Here is a 24,767-nt window from a genome sequence, read left to right as displayed (position 1 = left end):
ACAGCACGTTTCTCCATAGTATCAACCAAATAATCCTCCAAACCCTTAATATTATCCATGATATAACTCCGATTTTTAAACTACTTCCAAATTACTTTTTCTGCAATTCGATTCCGTAAAAACACATTTTTCGTTGTACTCACTAGCGCTTTAATACCCCCGAATTAATTCAGTAAACTTTATCACTTTATCGTCGTGTTCGCAAGCGCTTTAATTCGCCAGCGCGCACCCCAAGGGCAGACAGACACAAGTTAATATCTCCACACTTCAAACAACTCCAGCTCAACACAGCTCGCGCGAGTTTCACTTCCAGCACTTAAATCGTACGTTTACGGAGCGTCATAAACCAAATCATAATTTCATGCATGAAAATATATAATCATTTTTGTTTTACACTTTAACCTCTTATGAAATGTTTCTCTTGTGCTTGTGTACACAATGATGAACGTCTTTCTTGGGGGCTCATGCAATTTACTCAGGGGTTCAAATGTCCTCACATAAGAGGCTCATGGATTTTTGGGCGTGGGTTTGTAAGTCCCCCAATGAAAGGCTGTCAAGTTTTATTATAGCACGTATGCTCAAACAATTTATACAAGTCTTTATTCAACATAAAACCACACGGTACATGAAAACCAACCCAACACTGCAATTTTGCAAACATGCATACACAGATACAGCTGTACTTTCACCAATCACGCACGCAATTTCAACAAAACACACGGGGGCCCCCCAAAACCGGCTGAGCGCGTCCTCCGGAATTTCTTTGAATAATCTATTATTCTTGGAATCCCAGGCTACCTACTCATTCATTTAACCGTGACCGAGCGCATTCTCCACCGTTCTCTTTTTTTTTTTTAGAACAATAGTTCCCTTTTTTTTTTTAACGTGGGCTACCTACTCGTCACCTGAGCGCGTCCTCCACCGTTCTTTTTTTAGAACCAAAGTTCTTTTTAAGAACATGGGCTACCTGCTCTTTCTCTGGGCACGTCCTCCACCGTTCTCTTTTAGAACCAAGGTTCTTTTTAGAACGTGGGCTGCCTACTTTCTCTGAGCGCGTCCTCCACCGTTCTCTTTTAGAACCAAGGTTCTTTTTAGAACGTGGGCTGCCTACTCTTCAACCGTTTACTACAGTTTACAGGGCGTCCTCCTCCCGACTTTGAGTCGTAGGGCAATCCTCCTGTCTATATATCGAGTTTGTAACACGTATACAATTTCAATACTGAATTTACAGAGAGTATTTCGCCTCGACCATTTAGTGACTGAACTTTAATTTAGCCTATGACGTAGTAACATCAGCCAATAGGAGAGAATGGCTCCTTACCTTTTTTCAGACCGTGCGGTTTAGTTCAGTCACCTCACGGACGGATTGACCTCCTCTCTTGTCCTAATTGCAGAATTCGACTCCAGTCAAAAACCATCCTCTGCTACCAATTTGCTGCTACTTCTCCGACCCAGACGGGCCCCAACACCGCCCCGATGAACCGACTGGTTTTTGACTGAGTGGTCCAAGCAAAGTCTTGACAACAAAAGTTCTTTTAAAATGATTTAAATAGAATATAATTGAATGCAATATAATAGAAGTATACGTGGTACAAACTCTTCAGTGCACTGGTGCTAGTTGCCTAGGAATCTACCTAACCCAAGTGGATCTCAGCAGTGTCCAAGCGAAAAAGCCTCTCGTGCTGGGCGATGTCCTTTCTTTCATACTCTCTGTCCATAAGTTTCGATTTGTTAAGTTTTGATAACTCCCCAATCCTGGCTGCTCTCAATGGAAAATCACCTGCTCCTCTTCTCCCAGCCTGTGTGCCTGGTTATCTAAAAACTGCTTGCTACACATCCTGCACTGAATAGGCCCCTTCTGTTCTCCTCAAGGCCACTGAGGCCTCCTTACTCCTGCTTTCCCACAGTCTTCCTGAAAAACACTAAATTGACACATCAAGTTATTAGCCTTTAATTTTCTTTTTTCCAACAGGAACCAGTATTGTGATAACGGAGATAGGTGGAATATGGTTTGATCAGTCTCATTACTAAAGGGTTAAGTTCTGGTTCCGCGCAGTGACCTAATACCATCGACCAAAATATGCATTTACCACCGTGACCAGATGAATAAATGTCCACATTTATTAAATGGTTAATATTACAATTGATACAAAGCATATGAATGATTTGGCTCAAATTGAAACTAAACCTATATTTGAATCTACTCATTTAAACCAGGGATATAATAGTGAACAACAAAGAGTATAAAATTAAACGACAACAGCGAATGATACAGTTATCGACGGTCATGAAGTTTAAATGTATTATATGACTACCCTAAGACTTGCCTAACTAGCGTAGGACCCAGGGACGGACACGAGGTCTTTAGAGAGAGAATAGAAAAGAAGAAAGAGGAAGTTTGGGCAGGTTAATGGTAACAGTATTTACTATTTTGGACTCCGGGAGAGATAGAAGCTGGCAACCCCAAAACAGCACATGAACTGAGCGTCTTACTTCGAAGAAGAGGCGTGGTTACGCGGACCAACCAGTGCGCGTGCACGATTTGTGAAACGTGAGACGGCTCGAGTCGTGGAGACTTAGCGGTGACGTCACAGTCGCAGCTGGAGTGCGCAGACAAACTTGTGCGGATGACTTGACTGAGAAAGAAGATGAGCTTGACTTGAACGACTAGACGAAATAAAAGTACTTTTGACGACGAAACGTAGAATAAAGAAAATAAAATAAAGAAGAATCTTCTGTTGGACTCGGTGAGAGCGTTAGTTGCGGTTTCTTGGCATCGCTCTTCTGGACACTGCGGTGTTCGGCGTGAGTCCAGCGAACAGTCGCAATGGTTTGGCGTGTTCGAGTCTTTGAGTCTCGGCGAGTCTGGCGAAGTTCTCCAAGTCTTCCCAAATTACCAGGCTGCCAAGCTCATTGTTTCACTTCGAGCAAGGGCTTTTAAAACAAGTTTTAGGGGCGTAATTGTAAGGTGCTTTCATGTTCATCAGGCCATTGACCATTGGCCTTTATTAATGAATATTCATGACCTTTGCCCAGACAAGGGGGAAGAGAGAGAGAGAGAGAGAGAGAGAGAGAGAGAGAGAGAGAGAGAGAGGAGCGAGGGGTGCCCGTCTTTCCAGGTCTAGTTAATGACTTAACCAAAGAAGACAGATTAACACAATATGAAGACAAAAGGGAATTCCTAAATAAATTGACTTACATACTCTGCTTAAACAAGAATTTATTTGATTCTATTAGTCTACACATTGAGCCATTCTTAATTTCCACTTTTGGACAATAAATGACACATAATGCACAGACAGGCATAAATGTGAGGTCACATACGCACACATGAGAATGATTACATTCAATGAGTAACATACAAACTAATACATAGATATGTGTATGCCTAATATCGCACATTAGATGTTGATACTTGGTTATATATGAATCTAAATTAATATCACATCGGAATACAAGTGTGATGTTATATCTAAAATGATGCAACACAAGAATATGTGAGTACATAGGTCTCTATGACTAACACAGAATTAATGAGCATGCATGTCTAAACAGTAGAACACACAGCAATATATGTATGCATGCCTGCATTCATTATACAATTTAAGACTACAAGAACAGGTATATCTTAACTACTGATACGCAAATTAATACATGGTTATGCATCAATGTGGTGTGTTTATACAATAACCGGTATTCTAATAAGATCATTTAATACTGAATACATGAAAGATCATAAGTTGTGTCTCTATATCAACCACATGGCAGTGTTCACATTTAGGCACATGGTCATGTGGTCCTTTGTCCTTAAAGGCTGGAAAGCTGAATACTGGTTTCAAGAATAATTAATCTTTCCTTGTATGGAAGGTAGTCAAGTTTGGTGTCTCTGCATTCGCCGAGCTGGTTCCTGTAGGCAGAATCCCAATTCCATGTACAGTTCAGATTTGGAGTTACAGAGATCTCTGAAATATTTGTATCTTCAGCTCTGGATTTTAACACAGGACTTATAACGGGTTTAAACTGTGGGCAATCAGATAAGGTTGGAATTTAGAGTTTTATTGCTCTTCCTGACTGTGGTCCCAATGTCCTCCAAAGAAGGTTGATGTTAGATGGCCTCTCTCCCAAGCTCAGGAGATCATAAAGTCAGAGTTCTACGCTAGGGGACATAAGCACCATTGTGAATGTGTAAAGAATCAGTCTTTAAATTTACATGCAACCAAAGAGATATGAGTCAGTTTCTCAGTTCAGTGGGAAAGGATTCCATTTTGGGTGTCACAGTGAAATGGCGTTTAGCTGTCTCCACTACAGCGCTTATGAAAAATTATCCATTTTTACTCACGAGTACGTAGAATCGCGTCGTAGCCGGTGTTCATTCCCACTTCCGGGTTGGCGAAAATTCCGAAAATTGCTCGTATATTCCATAAAAAGTAATCATTTTATTTTCTGTGATGTTCAAAAGTATCCACAATCAGAATAAAAACGAACAAAATGATCCACGACTGCTTCAGTTTCGCCGAACAGTATGTTCTGGTGGTGCTTAGCTTAGGTTAGCAAAGGTTAGCTTATGTTGCTATGCTAGCGGACCCACATTGGAAATGACTGCGCGCTTTTCGAAGGGCCTTATATAAGAAATAACCCACCAATCATGGCAAATGAGGGCTGGTTAGCTTCGGAAGGAAGTCTACCATTGGTTAGAACAGCTTTCAATCACTTCTAAGGCGCCAGAATTCAAGATTCAAGATTCAATACTTTATTGCCATGCAACTTGTGCTAGTTGCTAGGGATTTGTTTCAAAACGTGATGTTTTAGATGTTATGGCTCTCAACCTCCTACCTGATGGGAGGACGCTAAAGAAGGAGTTAGCTGGATGTGATCGATCATGTAGTATTTTCAGTGCTTTCCGACAGATGCGTGTTTTGTAAATGCTAGAGATGCAGGGAAGTTTGCAGCCAATGATTTTTGAGGCTGTGCAAACTACCTTGTCTACCTGCATCCTCTGCTGGACCGTGGAGTTGCCATACCAGACAGTGATAGAAAAGGTCAGAACACTTTCAATAACTGCATGGTAAAACTGCAACATCCCCTCACGGGCCACCCCAAACTTCCTTAGCTGACGCAAGAAGAAGAGTCTCTGGTGAGCTTTTTTGATAATACAATTAAGATTTTGGTCCCATTTCAGGGAAGATTCTATTGTTGTGCCTAGGATTTTAAAACTATTCACTCGTTCCCTAAAACTATTCACTCGTTCACTCGTGTCTGTAGAGCCGATGGAATCCCCCCACCCCCCCTCCCCTTCGCACCTCGCCGGGGAGAGGTTGTAAAACCTGTCATTCAAAGTCACTCCACCACTTCTGACCAATAAAAACCACTCAAATCAAAGCAGAACCCCTTCAGCTTTGTAATAAGAGGTCAAATCAGCGTTAAGAATGCTTCGGTGACGCTTAGGGGGCAGATTTGCCGGTGCGTCTCATCCAGGAAGTGGATTACGCGAAATTTTGCAGTGAGGTGAGCAAGCTTTTAAAGGTATTTATCCTCAACGGATCTACGATGTTAAGACCTTAAATTAAAGCCTTATTAGTAAACGATTTTAGGTGACAAAACATTAAGACATCTCACATCATAAATATGTTTTTTAAACGGATATGTCGGGAGACCTCCTCGCGAGGTGCACTTTTGTCACCAACTTCAAAGCTGGATATCTCGCGATCGGCTGCAAGTAGACGTCTAAAACTCGGTAGGCATGTAGATGGGATAGGAAGTTTTGAATTTATCACTTTTATTCGGAGATTCATTAATGTTTAATATGTTTTATAAGGCCCTAAAGGAGCTGGGCCCGCCGGCGGGCCCACTAGGGGGCGCTTCTGCAGGTTAATGCACCCACATTACCACAGAGCTGTGTGATTTATTACAGGTTTAATACACCCACATTACCACAGAGCTGTGTGATTTATTACAGGTTTAATACACCCACATTACCACAGAGCTGTGTGATTTATTACAGGTTTAATACACCCACATTACCACAGAGCTGTGTGATTTATTACAGGTTTAATACACCCACATTACCACAGAGCTGTGTGATTTATTACAGGTTTAATACACCCACATTACCACAGAGCTGTGTAATTTATTTCAGGTTTAATACACCCACATTACCACATAACTGTGTGATTTATTACAGGTTTAATACACCTACATTACCACAGAACTGTGAGATTTATTACAGGTTTAATATGTAATAATTAATTACATATTGATGTAATTAATTCCTTTGCTCAAGAACTCTCTACCCTCCTCTCTTCACTCTACTTTTTCTCTCCCTCAGTTTAAAATTTTATTGAAAACTCATCTTTTTTCCCTTCATTTTTCCCCTGCACCTCCTTCGGGCTCTGTTTAATTTGCTTTGTATTTGTAAAGTGACCTTTGGATTTGTAAAGGCACTATATAAGTTTAACTTAATAATAATAATAATAATAATAATAATAATAATAATAATATTAATAATAATATTAATAATAATATTATTATTAATATCACTCATTGTAAATCTGATCAGTCTGTACTGTACTGTGTTCCTCAGCTGACTGTATTCTGACTGTGTGCTACCAAACACAGTATCAGTTTACAGCAGCTACAGTCAGCAGGGTCTGCACTCTTAATAATATCAACTCTCAATAATCCACACTGGTCCTTCATATAACACACAGTATGTAAATCAAATAAATGACACACTTCAATCTGGTTTCAGAGCTCTCCACAGCACTGAAACAGCCCTAGTTAAGGTAGTAAATGACTTGAGATTGAATAAGGATGCAGGCAAACTCTCAGTCCTTTTTCTGCTAGATTTAAGTGCCGCTTTTGACACCGTTGATCATGAAATACTTCTTGATCGACTACAGAGCTGGGTAGGCCTTAGTGGCTTAGTCTTAGACTGGTTTAGATCGTACCTAACTGGGCGTGATTACTATGTAGCATTAGGTACCTCTTCCTCCACACGTCAAAAAATAACTTGTGGAGTCCCCCAAGGATCAATTCTTGGGCCGTTACTATTCAACCTATATATGCTTCCGTTTCCACACATCATTAATAAACATGGCATTAGTTATCATCAATATGCAGATGACACTCAACTTTATATTTCGCTAGAACCTAAAGCCCTAAAATCAATTTGCTCACTGTTTGACTGCATAGATGATATACAGACATGGATGTCTGACAATTTTCTGCAATTAAATAAACAGAAGACAGAGGTTCTTGTTCTTGGCAGTGATTCACAAAGGAATGATGTCCAGACTTATTTAAATCAAATGAATCTGAAAGCCAGACAATGTGTTAAGAACCTGGGCGTCACCTTTGATAATGAGCTCAGCTTCAAATCACACATCATGACTACATGCAAGACAGCTTACTTTCATCTTCGAAACATCGCTAAGGTCCGAGATATGCTCTCTCCTGCTGACAGTGAAAAACTTGTCCATGCATTTATCACATCAAGGCTAGATTATTGTAACGCTGTTCTATCTGCTCTTCCAAAGAGCTCTATTTCGCACCTACAGCGAGTTCAGAACGCGGCTGCAAGGGTTCTGACCCGCAGGAGAAAGAGAGATCATATTACACCTGCACTCCACTCACTGCACTGGTTACCTGTCAGCTTTAGAATAGATTTTAAGGTTCTAGTCATGGTTTTTAAATGTCTTCATGGTCTTGCCCCTCTTTACCTAAGTGAAATGATTGTTAGATATGTTCCAGTCAGGTCTCTCAGGTCTTCAAACAGTAATCTACTGGTGATTCCTAAAAGCCGATTAAAGATTGGCGAGGGTGCTTTTAGCCACTATGGCCCAAAGCTCTGGAATTCTCTTCCTGAAGAGCTCAGAGGCATTTCATCCCTGCATAGTTTTAAGAGCAGTCTCAAAACATTCCTGTTTAGATCCGCTTTTAGTTAAGAAACTCTTATCTTAATAGTTTTATCTTATTTAATTTACTTTTTATTATCTTAGTTCACTTTTTACTTTTTATGTTATTTTAATATTTTTATCTTTAATTTCTTTTAACATTTTCTTTTTGTCTTTGTCTTATCTCCTTTTAATGTTTCTTTTATTTATACTGTAAAGCACTTTGAGTTACATGTATGTATGAAAGGTGCTATACAAATAAAGATTATTATTATTATTATTATTATGACATCATGGATCCTTCACTCTGTTTAATTCACTTCCACAGAGAGACAGAAGATGGACAGAAGAGGAGAGAATGAAAATGGAGGAATCTGCTCTGCTGACTGGTGAGTAGAAAAATAAGAACTTTTGTACAATATGATTTTATTATATGAGTTATAACCACATGTTGGGGGGGGGGGGGGCAGCTACACCACACAGTACAAATAACAGACAAGGACAAAATACACGCTTAGATACACAGACCACAACAAGTGTAACACTATGAGACTAATATAAGTACAAGTATAAAAGGGTTGTTGAATTTCACATTAGCAGCTAGTTCGCTAACACGAGGTAAGCTGAAGCTTAGCAGGTAAATCGTCATTCAAACGTTCAGTTGTAATTTACAGAGATGAAGGGAGGACTCATGCTGTACTGTGAAATAAACAGCTCTTAGATTTACAGTTTTTATTTTTATTTATACCAGCCATAAATGTTAATATTACACTTGTTAATATAAATAAAGTTTTCATTTTGGTTTGCTGTGCATAGATATTTTGTTGGTGTGTGTGCACTTCTCTATACATAAAGAACAATAAACCCCAGTGGAACCAGTGGTGTCCATGTATAAACCCCAGTCAAACCAGTGGTGTCCATGTGATGTGTGGCAGGTTTATTAATGAAAGAAGAGAAAATATAATTGTCTATTTGTGTGAGAGATCTTCCTGTGTTCTTACTAATGTTCTTGGCTTTGGTCCTCAGAGTTTGTTAAGGTAGAAAGAGTCAGAGAACATCTCCACATCTCCACCACTGGAGGGAACAGTGTCGTGAGCTCAGAGATTTACTCACAGGGGGATTAGGGTTCACACTGCAGCCTTGATCTGGGTAATCCAGACATAATCCCCAAGTGAGGGAGGGGTGGGAGGATCTTTACCTGGACACCAGTGTTTTACAGTCTTCACAGTGGTGAGACCTGTTCAGTAACAGGAGATTCAGTGGATACTGCTGATCAGTAAAGATGTAGGGAGTCATGCATGTTCTTCAGTCATGCATGTGGACATATGTGTACATATACTCGATTTATACTAAATGCATGGCTTTTCACAGGTGCAAGTTTTGTTCTTAGTTAAAAATTTCAAAACTACCGATTTGATATGTTATGTTTTAAAAATTAACATACAGATGAATTGATATTTTTCTATTTTTTATCACAGTGTACCTTCAGCTGCAGAACAAGACACAGGAAGAGAAGGAGACACAGTTCAGAGAGATTAAAGATGTACTGAGTCAAAGAAGAAGGACCTTAGTGGAGAATAGGAGAGAACTGGAGGAGAAACACTCACAACTAGAGGAGAGAAATAAAACTGTAGAAGAGAAAAACAACCAACTCAGACAAAAAGACACTGAATTAGAGGGACATTTAAAGACAATAGAGAACCAAAATAAAATAATAAATGAGAGGGATGAACTGGTCAAGGAGAAAGAGGGACTACTGAAGAACACAGCAAAAGAGGTGGAAACCAGTAAACACCAACTGGAGACACTGGGAAAGGAACTACAGGAGAAAGAGAGACTTCTGAAAGAAAAGACAAATACACTTCAGATGAAGGACAAGACAATAGAAGAGAATGAGACACAGCTCAGAGAGATTAAAGATGAACTGAGACAAACAGAGAAATTAGAGGAGAATTACAGAAAACAACTGCGAGAAATGAAGCAAAGACTTGTGGAGAAAGACAAAGAAATAAGTGAGATGAAGGAACAGCTGAAAGATAAAGACATGGAGCTGGAAGAGAAAGACGTGGTTATAAAAGAACATTTAGAGACCATCAGATCTGCTTCTCAGAGAGATGCACTGTTACAGGAAACTAATGAAAGATTTGCTGATGCACTGCATCAACTCACACAGAAAGACTCACAACTGGAGAATATGACCAGTCTGCTGGGTGAGAGAGAGAGACTACTGGAGACCACAGTGAATGAGGTAGAAACCAGTAAAAAAAAGGTAGAATCACTGGAGAAAGAACTGCAGGAGAAAGAGAGACTTCTGAAAGAAAATTCAGAAACCCTTCAGCTGCAGGACAAGACAATAGAAGAGAAGGAGACACAGAGCAGGGAGATTAAAGATGAACTTAGACAAAGAAGAAGGACATTAGAGGATAATCAGAGAGAGCTGGAGGGGAAACACTCACAACTGGAGAATATGAGCAAAGTGCTGAGTGAGAGAGAGACACTACTGGAGAACACAGTCAGAGAGGGAGAAACCAGTAAAAACCAACTGGAGATACTGGGAAAGCACCTACAGGACAAGAGCAGCCAACACCAGGAGATGATGATCCTACTGGAACAACAGAAAACTGAACTGGCAAAAAAGAACAAACAGCTTGAAGAGAAAGACAAGCAGGATGAGGAGAAAGACAGACTTCTAGAGGAGAAATACAGAATTCTAGAGGAGAGAAGCAGACAGCTGCAGGAGAAGACAAACCCAGACCCACCAGTCCCAGTCAGGAAAAGAAACAGTAAAGAGTTGGATCCTCCAGCAAGTGAGTCTTTTCATTCTAAAGAAAATGAAAAAAGTATTTTCCAAAGGGCAGTACTACTAAATGGTAAAAGTAATATAATGTTGATCCAGGTGTAGAATTACACTGTATTAAGCCTGGTTTATACTTGACGCGTCGCGAGCGGCGCGAGGGTCCGCGCAGCGAAAATGACGTTAACTCTGTGGCTCCGCCCATGCGCGAGGGCCTCGCGCGCTATCACTGCGCGAGGTCGTGCACCTCTCGATTTTGAAACTTCGCGCGCGCTGCGCTTCAGCGCGATGGACAAAGTCATGTTTGCAGGGTTCATACACCTTTACAAGGTGGAATTAAAGCACTTGTATGGCACTTTCAAGGTCCATTTCAATATTTTCCAGCACAATAAACATAATTAAGTTAAATATTAATACATATACTCGAAATGATTCGAAATAATTCGCTTTTTTATCACATTATTTAATGGTTGTTTATTTTCAAAACGCCCAATCTTAACGTCTTCACGTTCACTCATGTTTCATCCTGGAATTACAAGAGGCTCGTATTTGTTAACGTAATACAAGAGAACTGTTCAGTCAGACAGCTAGTTGTTGTGAAACGAAGTAGTTACAATTTCAACATTTTAATGTACTTTAGCCTAAATTCCAGCACTTTTCAAACCTGAAACACAAAGCAACATCAAAATGCGTCAGGTAAATGTTCATTCCCCTTTTTTTGAGGTGTGTTTCTTTATACTACCACATATCGTTTCGGACAACATTGCAAAGCCATATTTACGTTTGATGCCTGGTGTATATATACGGTCTCTGGTCAGGTAAAAATGTTCTTTCACCAGTTTTGCAGAGGTTTTTTATTCTACACTGCCATCTATTGCCACCTATCGTTTCGGAGAACACTGCAGTGACGCTCGTGACGTTCGCGAAAGTATAAACGCCTACACCGCTCGCGCGAGGTGGGCGCTACGGTCACTCGCAAAAGTATAAACCAGGCTTTATGTGTTACGTCCCCGGGTGATGGGGGGGGTCAGAACAGAGGACATGGACAGTGTTGGGTAACAGTGTGTGATGGGAGGAGACAGATCAGATGACATGGACAGTGTTGGGTAACAGTGTGTGATGGGAGGGACACGACAGGAAGCACAGACGTATGTAGAAACAGGAAGAAGTTTAGTAACAGGTTTTGGGTAGGAAGGGAAAAAAGAGAGAGAGCCGTATATGTAACACCAGGTTTGGACACCAGTAAGTTGTCAACACCACAGAAGAGCAACAAGACAGATCAAATGTACTTGAGGGTTTATTAAAGCAAATAACATCAGACATGGGAGGATTGGAGGGGTAGCTGCTCACCTACAGGGGCAACACTACAAACAGGGAGCACAGCAATCATACACCCTAGCTACAAAGCCCACTACAAAACCACCCAACCATTTGGTGTGAAAAGGGTTAAAACTATTACAGCTCATCAGAAGTAAACCTCTACAAAACCTGGACTAAGCCTGTGGTGAACAGCTAGACTCCTCATCCCAGCCAGTGGCCCCAATGCACAAGCTTGAACCCCAGTAATTAAATAGAATTACCTTTATTAGCTTTAAAACACTATCTAAAAACATACATCAAACACACATTGCAAAATCCAAACTACTGCCTGCGCTAAGCACAATGCAAAACGAGAGGGAACAAATGCCAGTATAACAACTAAATAAAATCGCAAAATCACAAATCTATCCTAGGTTACTGTGCAGGAACAGTATATCGTCCACAGTCCCACGTTTGAGCTGCGTTCTACGCTCTTGGATCACAAAACCAGCGGAGGAAAAATCTCTCACTCCCAGCGCTGGATGCGGGGATTGAGAGGACACTTTGGGCAGTTGTTGCCAGGTTGGGGAAATCGTCTTGTTGTTCTTTCCACCACAAAAGAACATCGAACGATTCGTCCTTAGGTGGCCCGTATTTAACTTACCCGCCCGCATACCCACCCGTTAAATTGCGGTATGTGTAAAACCCACTCGTTTCAGCATCTATTTGCCTGTACCCGTACCCGACCCGGTGCAGGACTCTAGTTTGAGACTTGCGGCCCTTTGTGGGTTTTGAGTTGGTGTTGTGAGAGGTGTGCATTGGTTAATTAGTTAGAGTTAGTGGTTAAAGTTCTGTTATATCAATCAATCAATCAATTTTTATTTATATAGCCCTTTTTACAACAGTTGTTGTCACAAAGCAGCTTTACAAGTGCCGAGTCCTAGCCCCCAGTGAGCAAGCCAAGGGCAACAGTGGCAAGGAAAAACTCCCTAGTTTTTTGCATGAGGAAGAAACCTTGAGAGGAACCAAGACTCAGGAGGGGAACCCATCCTCCTCTGGTAGTAGGTGGCTGGCACTGGATAAATCGCTTGTCTCTCCTCATCTCATTTTTCCTCGAGCAGGTAGGCAGCCATGTGGAGAAAATAAAACAGGGAAAATTAGCTCTGTATGAGGACATATACAGGACACATGAAATTAAACACATTTCTGGAGTGTGGCAGCAACTCCGGCATTAAGTTAAACTATTACAGCCTAGCTAAAAAGGCAGAACCAGAAGGTAACATAGGCTTGGGGGCATTCTGAGACAATGGCATCCATCCACTGCACTGTCAACAAACTTGAGTGACCACGAGCAGTGACAGGACGACAGCACCAGCACTCCAGTCAACCATAAAACCTTTCGTCTATGAACCCCTGGATCTGTACCTTGATCTAAGGTGGGGATGTTAATTATCAAACGCTAAACCAAATAGGTGGGTTTTCAACCTAGACTTAAAGATTGTGACTGTGTCAGAGTCCCATATGTATTTTGGAAGGTTGTTCCAAAGCTGGGGGGCCTTATAAGAAAAGGCTCTTCTCCCTGCTGTTACCTTATTAATTTGTGGAACTAATAAAAGACCAGCACCCTGTGATCTTAGTTGACGTGGGGGTTCATAGTAGGAAATAAGTTCCTGGAGGTATTCAGGAGCAAGCCCGTGTAGTGCTTTATATGTTAATAATAGAATTTTAAAATCAATACGAAATTTAACTGGGCAGGGCTGATAGGACTGGTCTAATATGCTGAATTTTTCTAGTTCTGGTCAGAACTCTGGCTGCAGCATTTTGAACTATTTGAAGTTTATTTAGATTCCTATTTGAACATCCTGACAGTAGTGAATTGCAGTAGTCTAATCTAGAGCTAACAAAGGCGTGCACCAGTTTTTCTGCATCATCCTGTGATAATGCATTTCTTAATTTGGCAATGTTGCGGAGATGTAGAAATGCTATCCTAGTAGTATTATCTATGTATTTATCAAATGATAGGTCGGAGTTGAGTATGACGCCTAGGTTTTTGGCTACTGTGCCAGGTGTAATGGGATAGTCTGCAAGATTATGCATTAAATTTGGAATTTTTTGTCTTGCGGCCTTAGGGCCCACAAGGAGAACTTCTGTTTTGTCCTCATTTAGTTAAAGGAACTTTAGACACATCCAGCATTTAATATCTTTTACACAGGCCTCAATTTTTCCTAAACTGAGTTTGTCATCAGGTTTGGCTGATATGTAAAGTTGAGTGTCATCTGCATAGCAGTGAAAATTGACACCATGTTTGTTTATAACTGTGCCCAATGGTAGCATATATAATGTAAATAATAGTGGTCCTAAGATGGAGCCTTGCGGGACCCCATATTTAACTATTGTATGTTTGGATGGAATATTATTGAGCTCTACAAACTGATAGCGATTTGTTAAGTAAGAATAAAACCATGAAAGGGCTGTGCCAGAGACTCCAACCCAGCGTTTTCACCTTTCTAGCAAGATCCTATGATCAATTGTGTCGAATGCTGCACTAAGATTAGGAAGCACTAACAGTGATACATAGCCTTGATCTGAAGCAAGGAGGAGATAATTTGTTACTTTAACTAATGCTGTTTCAGTACTGTGATGGGGCCTAAAACCAGATTGGAACTTTTCAAATATGTTATTCCTATGCAGATATAGGCATAATTGCTGGACAAAAGCTTTTTCTATGATCTTAGATATAAATGATGTGTTTAAAATGGGTCTATAATTAGATAGCACAGTCGGATCAAGATTTGGTTTCTTGATTAGAGGTTTAATAATTGCTAATTTACATGATTTGGGCATGTGACCTATTGTAATGGAAGAGTTAACTATAGTTAGAAGAGGTTCAGTTACAGCTGGTAATACCTCTTTTAATAACTTTGAGGGAACGGAGTCTAGTGTGCAGGTAGTACAATTTAAGGAAGAAATTATTTTCTCTAATTCTGATTGTGGGAGTGGATGAAAAGCATCAAGTTTTTCTCCCGGTATGTAATTTAAATCAATATCAACCAAACCAGATGACATACCAGTTGTATTGCTAATAAAAGGTTTTATAGTTTTTCTAATATTCTCTATTTTATTATCAAAGAAATCTATAAATACATTACTAGTGAGGTTTACTGGAATCTGAGGTTCTGTGCTTGCTTGATTTTTTGTAAGTTTAGAAATAGTATTAAAAAGAAATCTAGGGTTGTTTTTATTTTTCTCTATCAGTGAGGCTAAGTATGCTGAGCGTGCTTTAGTGAGTGCCCATTTGTAGTCAATAATGCTATCCTTCCAGGCACAATGGAATACTTCCAATTTAGTGGCTCGCCATTTCCGCTCTAATTTACGTGCTATTTGTTTTAAGTTTCTAGTTTGGTCAGTGTACCACGGGGCGAGCTTTTTGGATCTAGCTTTTTTATATTTTAGTGGAGCTACTATATCTAGAGCTGATCTGCAGGTATTCTCTAAGCAGTCGGTTAGACTATCTAACTCTTCTGGATCGGATGGCGAGTGGGCTAAAGCAGTTAAGTCAGGGAGGGTTTCAATAAACTGTGTTGCTGTTGATGAAATTATCGAGCGCTTTATACACTGCCGAGGAGACGGGCGGGTATTTATCTTAAGATGAATCTCAAATTGGACTAAATAGTGATCGGAGATTGCTAGGGTTTGCGGAAGTATATTTATATTATCTACATCGATACCCAGCGTTAAGATTAGATCTAGGGTATGATTTCGATAATGTGTAGGTCCTACTAGAACTACCAAGCCGCCTGCTTTCGACAGTACCCCACTAGAACTACCAAGCCGCCTGCTTTCGACAGTGTCCCAACTAGACTCTTGGTCTCTTGGCAGGTGTGATAAGCCCTTCTTACCTCCAGTGTTATGTAAATGAGGCGTGTGTCAGCTGTGGGTGGTTGCTGTTGACACACCTTTCAATACACACCTTTGGCTGCCTCATGAGACTGCAACCTCTCTTGGCAGAAGTCTGCTCAACTCAGGACCATGTTTGAGATTTGATTTGTGGAAGGTTAAAATAATGTGAAATTGACACAAACATAATATTTGAATTATAGTGGCATATTGATTATTCAAAATGGCTCTGATTTTTTAACCTTATTTTAAGTAGTTAAAACTGTCAATAGGTATATGTAAAGATATTTTTACATAAATTTATACAAAAAACCCTCAGCTACTTGAAATAGAATAATATTCTTGAGCAATTTTAACTTATCAAGATGGTACTTTTTGCAGTGTGTCTCTTTCAAAAACACAACAGCCATAACTGGCAAACAAAAATAGAAAATTTACTTTTCTTTTCTCCCTACTCTCTTTTTTTTGGCCTACCTCCACCCCCCACACCTTCTTTGGAGGACAACTTTATTTTTATGTAAGGATCAGAAAACAATTCTGTACCACCACCATCACCACACAGAGAGTAGCCTGTTCAGCCATACCAGTGTTATGAAAATGCGGCCATTACATTGATTCTAAATGTAGGAGTACTGTTTGTGTGTTTGTATGGGGAGGGGTGGAGGTGGGAATATGCAGGTCCAGAAGAAATGGTCCTCTGGAACAAGGTGAAGGTGAATTGGTGAAGCCACCCCCCACCCCCAAAAAAAGTCAACATTGCCAGAAATTTATATTTAAGTTAGCTTTATTGGTATATAGGTGTATATATAAATACACATATGAATATTCTGCACACACCTGGCATTGCCACATCATCTCCTTTCTGCACTTGCCACATGTGAACCTATCACAAGACACACAACGATTAGTGGCACGGTTACTTTTGCAATAACACTTGACCTGGCACCATGCCCTTTTCCCTGTGTCAGGTGTGGGTGGTTGCTGCTGCTGAGCCTTTTCCTTGGCCACCTCCTTGGCTGCCACATGAGCCTGTGCAAGCTCTTCAGTAAGGTTCACCAAAAACTCCGACCGTCTCTCCTTTACCCCAGTGCATGCTTGAAAAAGCACATAGGCATTCAGTGCTGCAATGTCAATCAGATTACAAAACACAGCGACTGGCCAACGCCGTGTTCCGCAACGCACAGTGTACTTTCGTACATCTGGTCCATTATATCCACACCACATTTTAGGGAGTTGTAGTCAGTGATTGTGTTTGGCTTTTTTTTGTGTTCCCAGTCTCCACCGTACTGTGCATGGTACTGAGGATGCAGACAGTCTTTCTACGTTTGGGTGCGTAAACGGTCAGTGTGGCACCAGAGGTTGAAAACACCTGTGTGCTGAATTCCTCACGGACCAAAGTCTTTTTGGCAGAGTCTGGAAGCTCACGACGAATCCTGTTTACTGTGCCAAGGAGGGTGGTCTTCCGGCCCAGCAATCGTTTTGCTAGTGACAGTGAGGTGAAAAAATTGTCTGTGGTAACAGTTCTTCCTTTGTCCATAAATGGTTCCATGAGCTTCATCACCACATTTTCCGATAGTCTTTCCCCTGTGGGACGACTGGAGTCTTTACCAAGGTATGGGATGATGTTGGATACGTACTTGGTTTTCAGGTCACATGCCACCCAGAACTTTATCCCAAACTTGTCTGGTTTTGTGGCTATATACTGAAGAAAACAGCAACGGGTCTTGGATGGGAAAAGTTGCTCATCTATGGTGATATGCCTTCCTGGGTGGTACGAAGTGATGCAGTTGCCAACGAAAGATTTCCAAATATTAGAAATTGCAGCAAACCAGTCAGTTGCAGCTCGTTCATGGCGTGTGTCCTTGTCGTCAAAGCGTAGGTGCCGCATGATGTCCTGAAAGCGGTTTTGCGACATTATCTTCATGATGGAGGGCACTCCCAGTTTTGCAGACCATGCGTCATGCACCGCTGGAAGGCGGACAATCCCTCGCAGGATGAGGATTGCAATGAACGCCATTAGTTCAGGGATGGCCATGAACCAGTTTTCTTGCTCTTGCTGTGTCTGGCGTGCATGCTGAACAGTCCACTCCTGTATGGTCTGAAGTATCTCCAAAGAGATGAAACAGAGGAAACTTTGCAAGCCACTAGTCACTTTCCTTCTGGAAAAAGCAGTTGGCTCTCCGTTCATGGGATGGCGTTCAGCTGGGCTGTGATGTGCATAACAAAGAATGGGGGCCATAAAGGTGGACCATCCAGGACAGGATAGAAATGTAATTTTTTAACCTTATTTTCAGTAGTTTTAGCACTTTGAGTTGCATGAATGTATGAAAGGTGCTATAGAAATAAAGATTATTATTATTATTTTTATTATAAAAAGGGAAGGGCAGAAAAAAACACAGCAATGGTTCACCAACTGCTGCTACATTGGACATCTATATTCACCCAAACACATATACACCCACACACACACACAGCCTTACACACATACACCCACAAACCTTATTTTCAGTAGTTTTTAGCACATGCATGTATGTATGAAAGGTGCTATAGAAATAAAGATTATTTATATTATAAAAAGGGAAGGGCAGAAAAAACACAGCTCAAATGACCACTGCAGAGTTTTTTCTTCTCTATCTGAGTCAGTGAACACATCCAGCAGAACAATGAACTGATGGTTCACACCATCACCCCCCCCCCCCCCCCCCCACCCATCTACCTATAAGTGGCTGCATGTACATAACAAAGGGTGGCCTAATGGGATGCAAATGTCCCCAGAACTGCCCCCTGGTGGAGACCAGGTAGAAAAGTTTGGAATTAAAATGGTGGTAGTCCTAGTGTTAATGCCGACAGAGTTCAATACAGAGGTAAAAGCCCTTGTCAGTGGATTCTCCGCATTATCAAAGTGTATGTTAAAGTCTCCTACTATTATTATTTTGTCACTACATACTGCTAAATTTGCTGCACTTTTATTTTCAGATGGACTAATTACATTAATAGACTGCATCTCAAATGAGTTTGAGATATCGAAGTACTTCTGATGAATTTCTAAACAATCACGATAGATGATGTCTGCCTGACAATCTCGGTCTATGTATATAACTATGTCCCACAGCAGTGGCTTTGTTTAGAGTTAAATAATCACCAGATTGAATCCATGTTTCAGTTAGACATAGAATATCAATTTTCTGGTCTGTTATAAGTTCATTCATAAAAACTGCTTTTGAGTTGAGCGATCGAATATTGATTAATCCAATTTTTAGATCGGTCATATAGGTTGTAATAATTTGATGTGAAGTCTGAATATTAGTTAAAAACTTAGGTGAGAGTGTTATAAAATAGATTAGATCAGCTATTATTTATTATTCGTATTATTATAGACTTTAAGCTAGTTCTAAGCTAGGTAGACTTCTAAGGCGTCTAAGAAAAGGAATCGACTCAACCCCAACACTGTTAAAAAGCTTCTTTAAAAAAATAAAAATTTAAATAAAGTATTATTTATATTTGTTCCATCTGTTGCAGTATCCTGTCTTTCAGTTCCATAAGCACTCTTGTACTCCCAGTTCCACAAGCATTTATTTTAAGTATTTATTTTACTTGTTCAACATCACATCACTCAAATAATAATATTTCCATGTAAAAACACACTTTTATATTCATTGGGACGTGGCAAAAATATTTTATTTTATACACAGACATTCCAGTTTTCTCTGACTCAGAATTAATTGAGTCTGTCATATATCCTTTTGCACAGCAGGTGTCACTAGGGAGAACGAGTCAACGAGACTTCGGCTAATGAACCTTTTGGTGAACCTTTTAGATGGAAAGCCCCATTGGTTCATGAAGCCTCGTTTTGCCATCACTACCAACCACAGAGATCAAGCAAGTCACTGATAAGTTAACCAGACCAGTCAAACAGTCTCAACCCACACACCCACAAACAATACCTCACACACCTAACAGAGACACTCCAAAAGAAACAAACCTGTACGCCACCAACCTTACCCCCTGCACAGAGGAGACCAAAAAAACCCCACCAGCACCTCCAACTTCCTGCTTTTAAAGGGGAGCAATCATTTCAGACTGGGCACTTCCTGTCATTCAGCACCACAGCTCCCCTATTGTCCCAGCCCAGACATTACACCCACCCTGAACACAGTCCATTCTGTTACATCTATATATCAAGAAACGTAATCCAGAATCAAAAAAATACAGTCCAGAGTCCAAACCACAATACAGACAACCACATCTGAAGGGCAAATCAAATGGGGGAAACAGGCAGGCAAATACATGAATAATGAGAAAATGCCCAGTACACTTACTAGGATTCTTCAATACTTCACAAAGAGCCATAGAACCTGTGCTGGTATTATGAGAGAGTGAGAGAGTGATAATAGGAAACAGGTGATAATTAATAATGAGGGCGGGAGGATCTGAATGAATGAATGAATGAATGTTCGATTTATATAGCGCCTTTCCAGATTCCCAAGGCGCTTTACACAGTTACAAGTCACAGACAATCAATCACACACACACCGGCGAGAAGCGGCAGCCAATTGCGCACAGCGTACTCTCTACCGGAAGCCACAGCCCCCTGGGGGACTGAATGGGGTGCAGGAAGGGGAGAGAGGACAGACTCTAGTGGCAGAGCACCATCCACCACTGGGCATACAAGAACACACACGCACACAGACACTACTTTTTATTGAACATAGAGACACAGACACACACTCAGGGAGAATTTTTTTTTTGTTGACTGCCAATTTACTTAACCTCCATGTTTTTGGACTGTTTTTGGAGTTGGGTAGTGGGATTCTGGGTAGTGGAGTTCGTATTGCTATGCTGCATGGCACAGTGGGTTAAGGTTCCACATGTTATTGTGTAACGTGTGGAACCTTGAGGTGTGAGGCAAGTTCATGTGTGAAACTACAGCGTAAACTATAAGGAGACATGATGGGGAGAGAGTCTGAACTCTAGATAGTGGATTTGATCTCAGAATTTATAAAACATAAAGTTTAATACTAAGAGTAAAGTCACTGGATGACTGTCATGGTGTGAGTGAGGAGAAGCTGAGAGATCAGTGAGAAACACAGAACATTTATTGACACGTGACAATTACAACAGCACAACAACAATAAGTGGGGTGCATACCAATTACAATTTTGGGCTGTGAACAACATACAGCATTGATGCTGCTGAATGTTAGTGAGTGGAGAGACTCCACAATCAGAAGAACCAGTCTGGAGGAGAAAAAGTCTGGAAGTGATTAATAGTCTCATATAGTAGCTTAAGGATTTCTCTGAACAGCACCAATCACCAAAGTGCTGTAAAATATTCTTAGTTGAATGACTCATTCTTGTTCTTTTCCAGTGGGTGGAGAATCCTCCAGTCCAGACTCTCCAGTGCTGGTTCCAGTACCAGAACTCAGACTGGTGCTGCTGGGGAGGACTGGGTCTGGGAAGAGTGCAGCAGGAAACACCATCCTGGGCAGAGAGGAGAGGAGCCAGGCTGCTACATCTACACTCCCCCAGCAGAGTGAGAGCAGACAGGGGGAGGTGGCTGGGAGGAAGGTGACTGTGGTGGACACTCCTGACTGGTTCTGCCCTGAACTCTCTCTGGAGGAGGTGAGACAGGACGTGGGACTCTGTGTCCGTCTGTCTACCCCAGGACCCCACGCCTTCCTCCTAGTCATACCAGTGAAGCAGCCTGCAGGAGAGGAGAAAGGGATGCTGGAGAGAATGGAGGAAATGTTTGGAGAGAGATGTTGGAGGAACACCATGATCCTCTTCACTGTTGCTGAGAAAGAGCAAAATCCTGAACAGTTCATTCAGTCAGGAAGCCAAGAGGTCCAGACACTTGTGGAGAAATGTGGGAACAGGTTTCACTGTCTCAACATTAAGGAAAGGAGGGATGGGTCTCAGATCTCAGACCTGCTGGAGAAGATAGAGAAGATGGTGGAAGGAAGGAGAGAGAGATTATATAGTAGTGAGATTTACCTGGAGACAGAATCTGTTATCAGAGAGATGGAGAGAAAAGTCATGAAGGAAAGAGAAAAGAAAAAAGCAAATGAAGAAAGAGAAATAAAAGAGAAACTGGAAAAGGAGATGCAAGACTCTCTGAAAAAGATAGAGGGAGTGATACAAGGACATGAAGGAGATATCAGACAACTTAATGATCGAACAACTGAACTGGAGAGAAAGATGAAAGAAGAAAAGAACGAAGAAATAAAGAGAGAACTGAAACGAGACCTTGACAGAGAGGTAGACCGACGCATAGAAACAGAAGAAAAGGTGAAAAAACTGAAAGAGAAACGAGAGATGGAGAGAAGAGGAATGGAGGAGAGACACAGACAGGAGATGGAGGAGATCATGGAGAGGTATGAAGGAGAGGCCAGGGTGGAGGCCAAGAGGAACCTCATGAAGATCATCATGCCTGAACTCCAGAGAAACATTTTGGTCTCAAAGTCCAAGATGCAGGTGGATTTTAACAGGCAGATGGAGGAGAAGGACAGAGAGTTGAAGACTTTGAGACAGAGACTCTCAGAGCTCAGAGAGACTCAGTCAGTGCTTGAGGAGGTTTATGAGAAAAGTGTGAAGACCAGCTCAGAGAAACCAGTTCCACCAGCAGAAAGGGGATTGATTCAGAAGGTTAGAGACTGGTTCCACCAATGAAAGGAGAGAACAGGAATACAGATGCTGACACAGAATGGACATGGATTCTTAATGTGTGATGTGCATTATGAAAAATCAGAATACATATACCTATTTTTAAATTATTGTTGTACATTTGAACTAAGAAATGTAAATAATTATTGACTTAGTCACAAACTTTTCTAGACTCCTTAATTTGTATATTTGTATGTATATATTTCACAATACTTCACTGTAAACCTGGATTTTATATCTACTCAACTGTTTAATTTCAATGTACATAAATATTTAAGTTTTATTGCATTACTCATATTTGCACACATTGAAATTTACTAACAATTTTAAATTTAATAAATTGAAAATTAAATGTTTTAAACTGATCAACTTAAAAACTTTATTGTTGAACACTTTTCTTCCATTTTGTTAGCTTGCTGTTTGTAGTCAGGCCAGGCAGACACATATAGGCAAAACACAAGTCTGAGTTGCAGTTTGTTTTAACCAATGCGGCCGATTTTTTTAACCTGCTGCGTTTTATTCGGTAGCCTAGGCTGTTTACTTCAGACTTTAAAAAATCAGCTTGTAGTGTGAAACTCCATGTTTCTGTCTTTGTTTTTGCTCTTGTGTGCTGTTTGTGGTGTCCACATTATGGCCTACATTTCATGAGCATGTTCTCTTTTACTTACTAGTCAGAATGTCTTTAGTATACCAGTAGTAGTTTAGAGAAGTCATGTAACGTAGCTTGCGCTGCGGAGCGAGGGGACGGACACAAATGCTGAGAAAAGCGAGATTTATTACAGGGCATACCATCATCGTTGTCGCTGAAACAGTCCGAGTCATAACGGGTGGGCAGTCAGAATAACAAACATAGACAGGCATGATGAACACAGGGAAACACTAACTAGGCAGGGAATACACAGAGAACAGGAATCAACGTGCGGAAAGCAAACAAAACCAGAGAGTACAACGAACTCACCAAGAACATCCAAGATAACCAAACAACCAAAATAACCGATGAAGGACAAGGGAGACTCAGGGGCTAATATACACAGAACCGAAACAAGGAACAGGTGATGACAATGACACAGGGGCATGGTAATAAATAGGAATCACGGAGACAAACGAGCAGGGCGGGGTGAACGGGCAAGGAACACAGACACGAGGGAACCCGGAGTGACAGCTAAGGGAGGAGGGTGCGGCCATATGTGACAAGTCATTTTCTCAGTGTCTAAGTAGTGGTTAATGTAAATTACTTAAAATTACTTAAAATGTAAGTAATTTTAAGTAAATACTACTGAACAGAAATAAGACAAAGTATTAAAAAAGAAAATAAAATATAAATCAATATTTTATTTCTTGAACTCAAGATACTAAGTAGTCAGTCATGGCCTTGTAGGAGTGATCAGATGTGTTCCTGTGGGGGATGCAGGATCTGGTGTTCCTCCATAAAACCATGGGGGGCAACAAATGGTGGGTTACCTCAAGAGGTTCCCATAGCAATGTGATAAAACTGACCATTTGTATTTTAGTTATATCAGTGTGTTTGTGTGGCATGTTTAGTCTCATTTTGCAGCTTGTTGTGTACTGGGTAAAGGTTATGCTAACAGGGTAAGAGTTCCATCACTCCCTGAGAAGGTTTGTAGACTTCACCCCAAAGGTGGCAGTCCTGTATGGAATGCACACTGTATGCAAATGTACTCTGATGTCTTTACCAGCAACCTGATTCCCATTGGTTAACCTGGTTTTTGTGACTGCTGTCCCTTTGAGATGCTGGGGGGATATAAAAAGAGAGGTTTGTGGGTGTGGGGTCTCTTCTTTCTGGGCTTTGGCTCTAAAAGGTAACTTTGGGTAGTTTTTAGGGAGTATTCAGGAATTGAAGAGCCAACTAAGGATAATGAAATCCTGTTGCAACTCCTTAAAAATAATACAGGTCCACATGTGCAGCAGGCACTAAGTCATGGAGCAAATCCTCCAGATAACACATTTGACTCCATAGTCAGGTGGGTTATGGGAATGGAGAGTCACTTGAAAACAAACAAGAGACCTCTTGCAACAGTTCAGTGGGTAGCTGAGGGTGGAGTTGCTAGCAAACCAAGTACTTCTGAGAAACGTTGCAAATTTTGTAACAAAGCAGGACACCTAATTGAGGACTGTTTCAAGCTAAACATACAGAAGTTTAAAAGGGCACATAAGCCAAAGGAACGACAAGAGGCTAGACCTACTGGTGAATATCAGACATTA

At 40.9% G+C, this 24,767-nt stretch overlaps 1 protein-coding gene across 1 annotated transcript; it reads left to right on the top strand.

The window, feature by feature from the left end:
* The first annotated feature begins 8,222 nt into the window (after nt 1-8,222).
* Nucleotides 8,223-22,860, top strand: LOC143518383 (uncharacterized). The gene is made up of 3 exons (XM_077010839.1): nt 8,223-8,281; nt 9,371-10,699; nt 21,250-22,860. The coding sequence occupies exons 1-3, from the start codon at nt 8,251-8,253 to the stop codon at nt 22,548-22,550; spliced, it is 2,661 nt and encodes an 886-aa protein (XP_076866954.1). The 5' UTR covers nt 8,223-8,250; the 3' UTR covers nt 22,551-22,860.
* Nucleotides 22,861-24,767: the final 1,907 nt, after the last annotated feature.

The sequence above is a fragment of the Brachyhypopomus gauderio genome, chromosome 7, assembly GCF_052324685.1.
Source record: "Brachyhypopomus gauderio isolate BG-103 chromosome 7, BGAUD_0.2, whole genome shotgun sequence".
NCBI classification, from domain to species: domain Eukaryota; kingdom Metazoa; phylum Chordata; class Actinopteri; order Gymnotiformes; family Hypopomidae; genus Brachyhypopomus; species Brachyhypopomus gauderio.
This window is presented reverse-complemented; position numbering and strand designations above follow the sequence as displayed.

What these genes read in the sequence shown, in the direction of transcription:
- LOC143518383 (XM_077010839.1), top strand. Translation starts at nt 8,251, where the DNA reads ATGAAAATGGAGGAATCTGCTCTGCTGACTG. An exon ending in GGAATCTGCTCTGCTGACTG is followed by an intron (nt 8,282 to 9,370) that starts GTGAGTAGAAAA and finishes TTTTTATCACAG; the next exon opens with TGTACCTTCAGCTGCAGAAC. An exon ending in AGAGTTGGATCCTCCAGCAA is followed by an intron (nt 10,700 to 21,249) that starts GTGAGTCTTTTC and finishes GTTCTTTTCCAG; the next exon opens with TGGGTGGAGAATCCTCCAGT.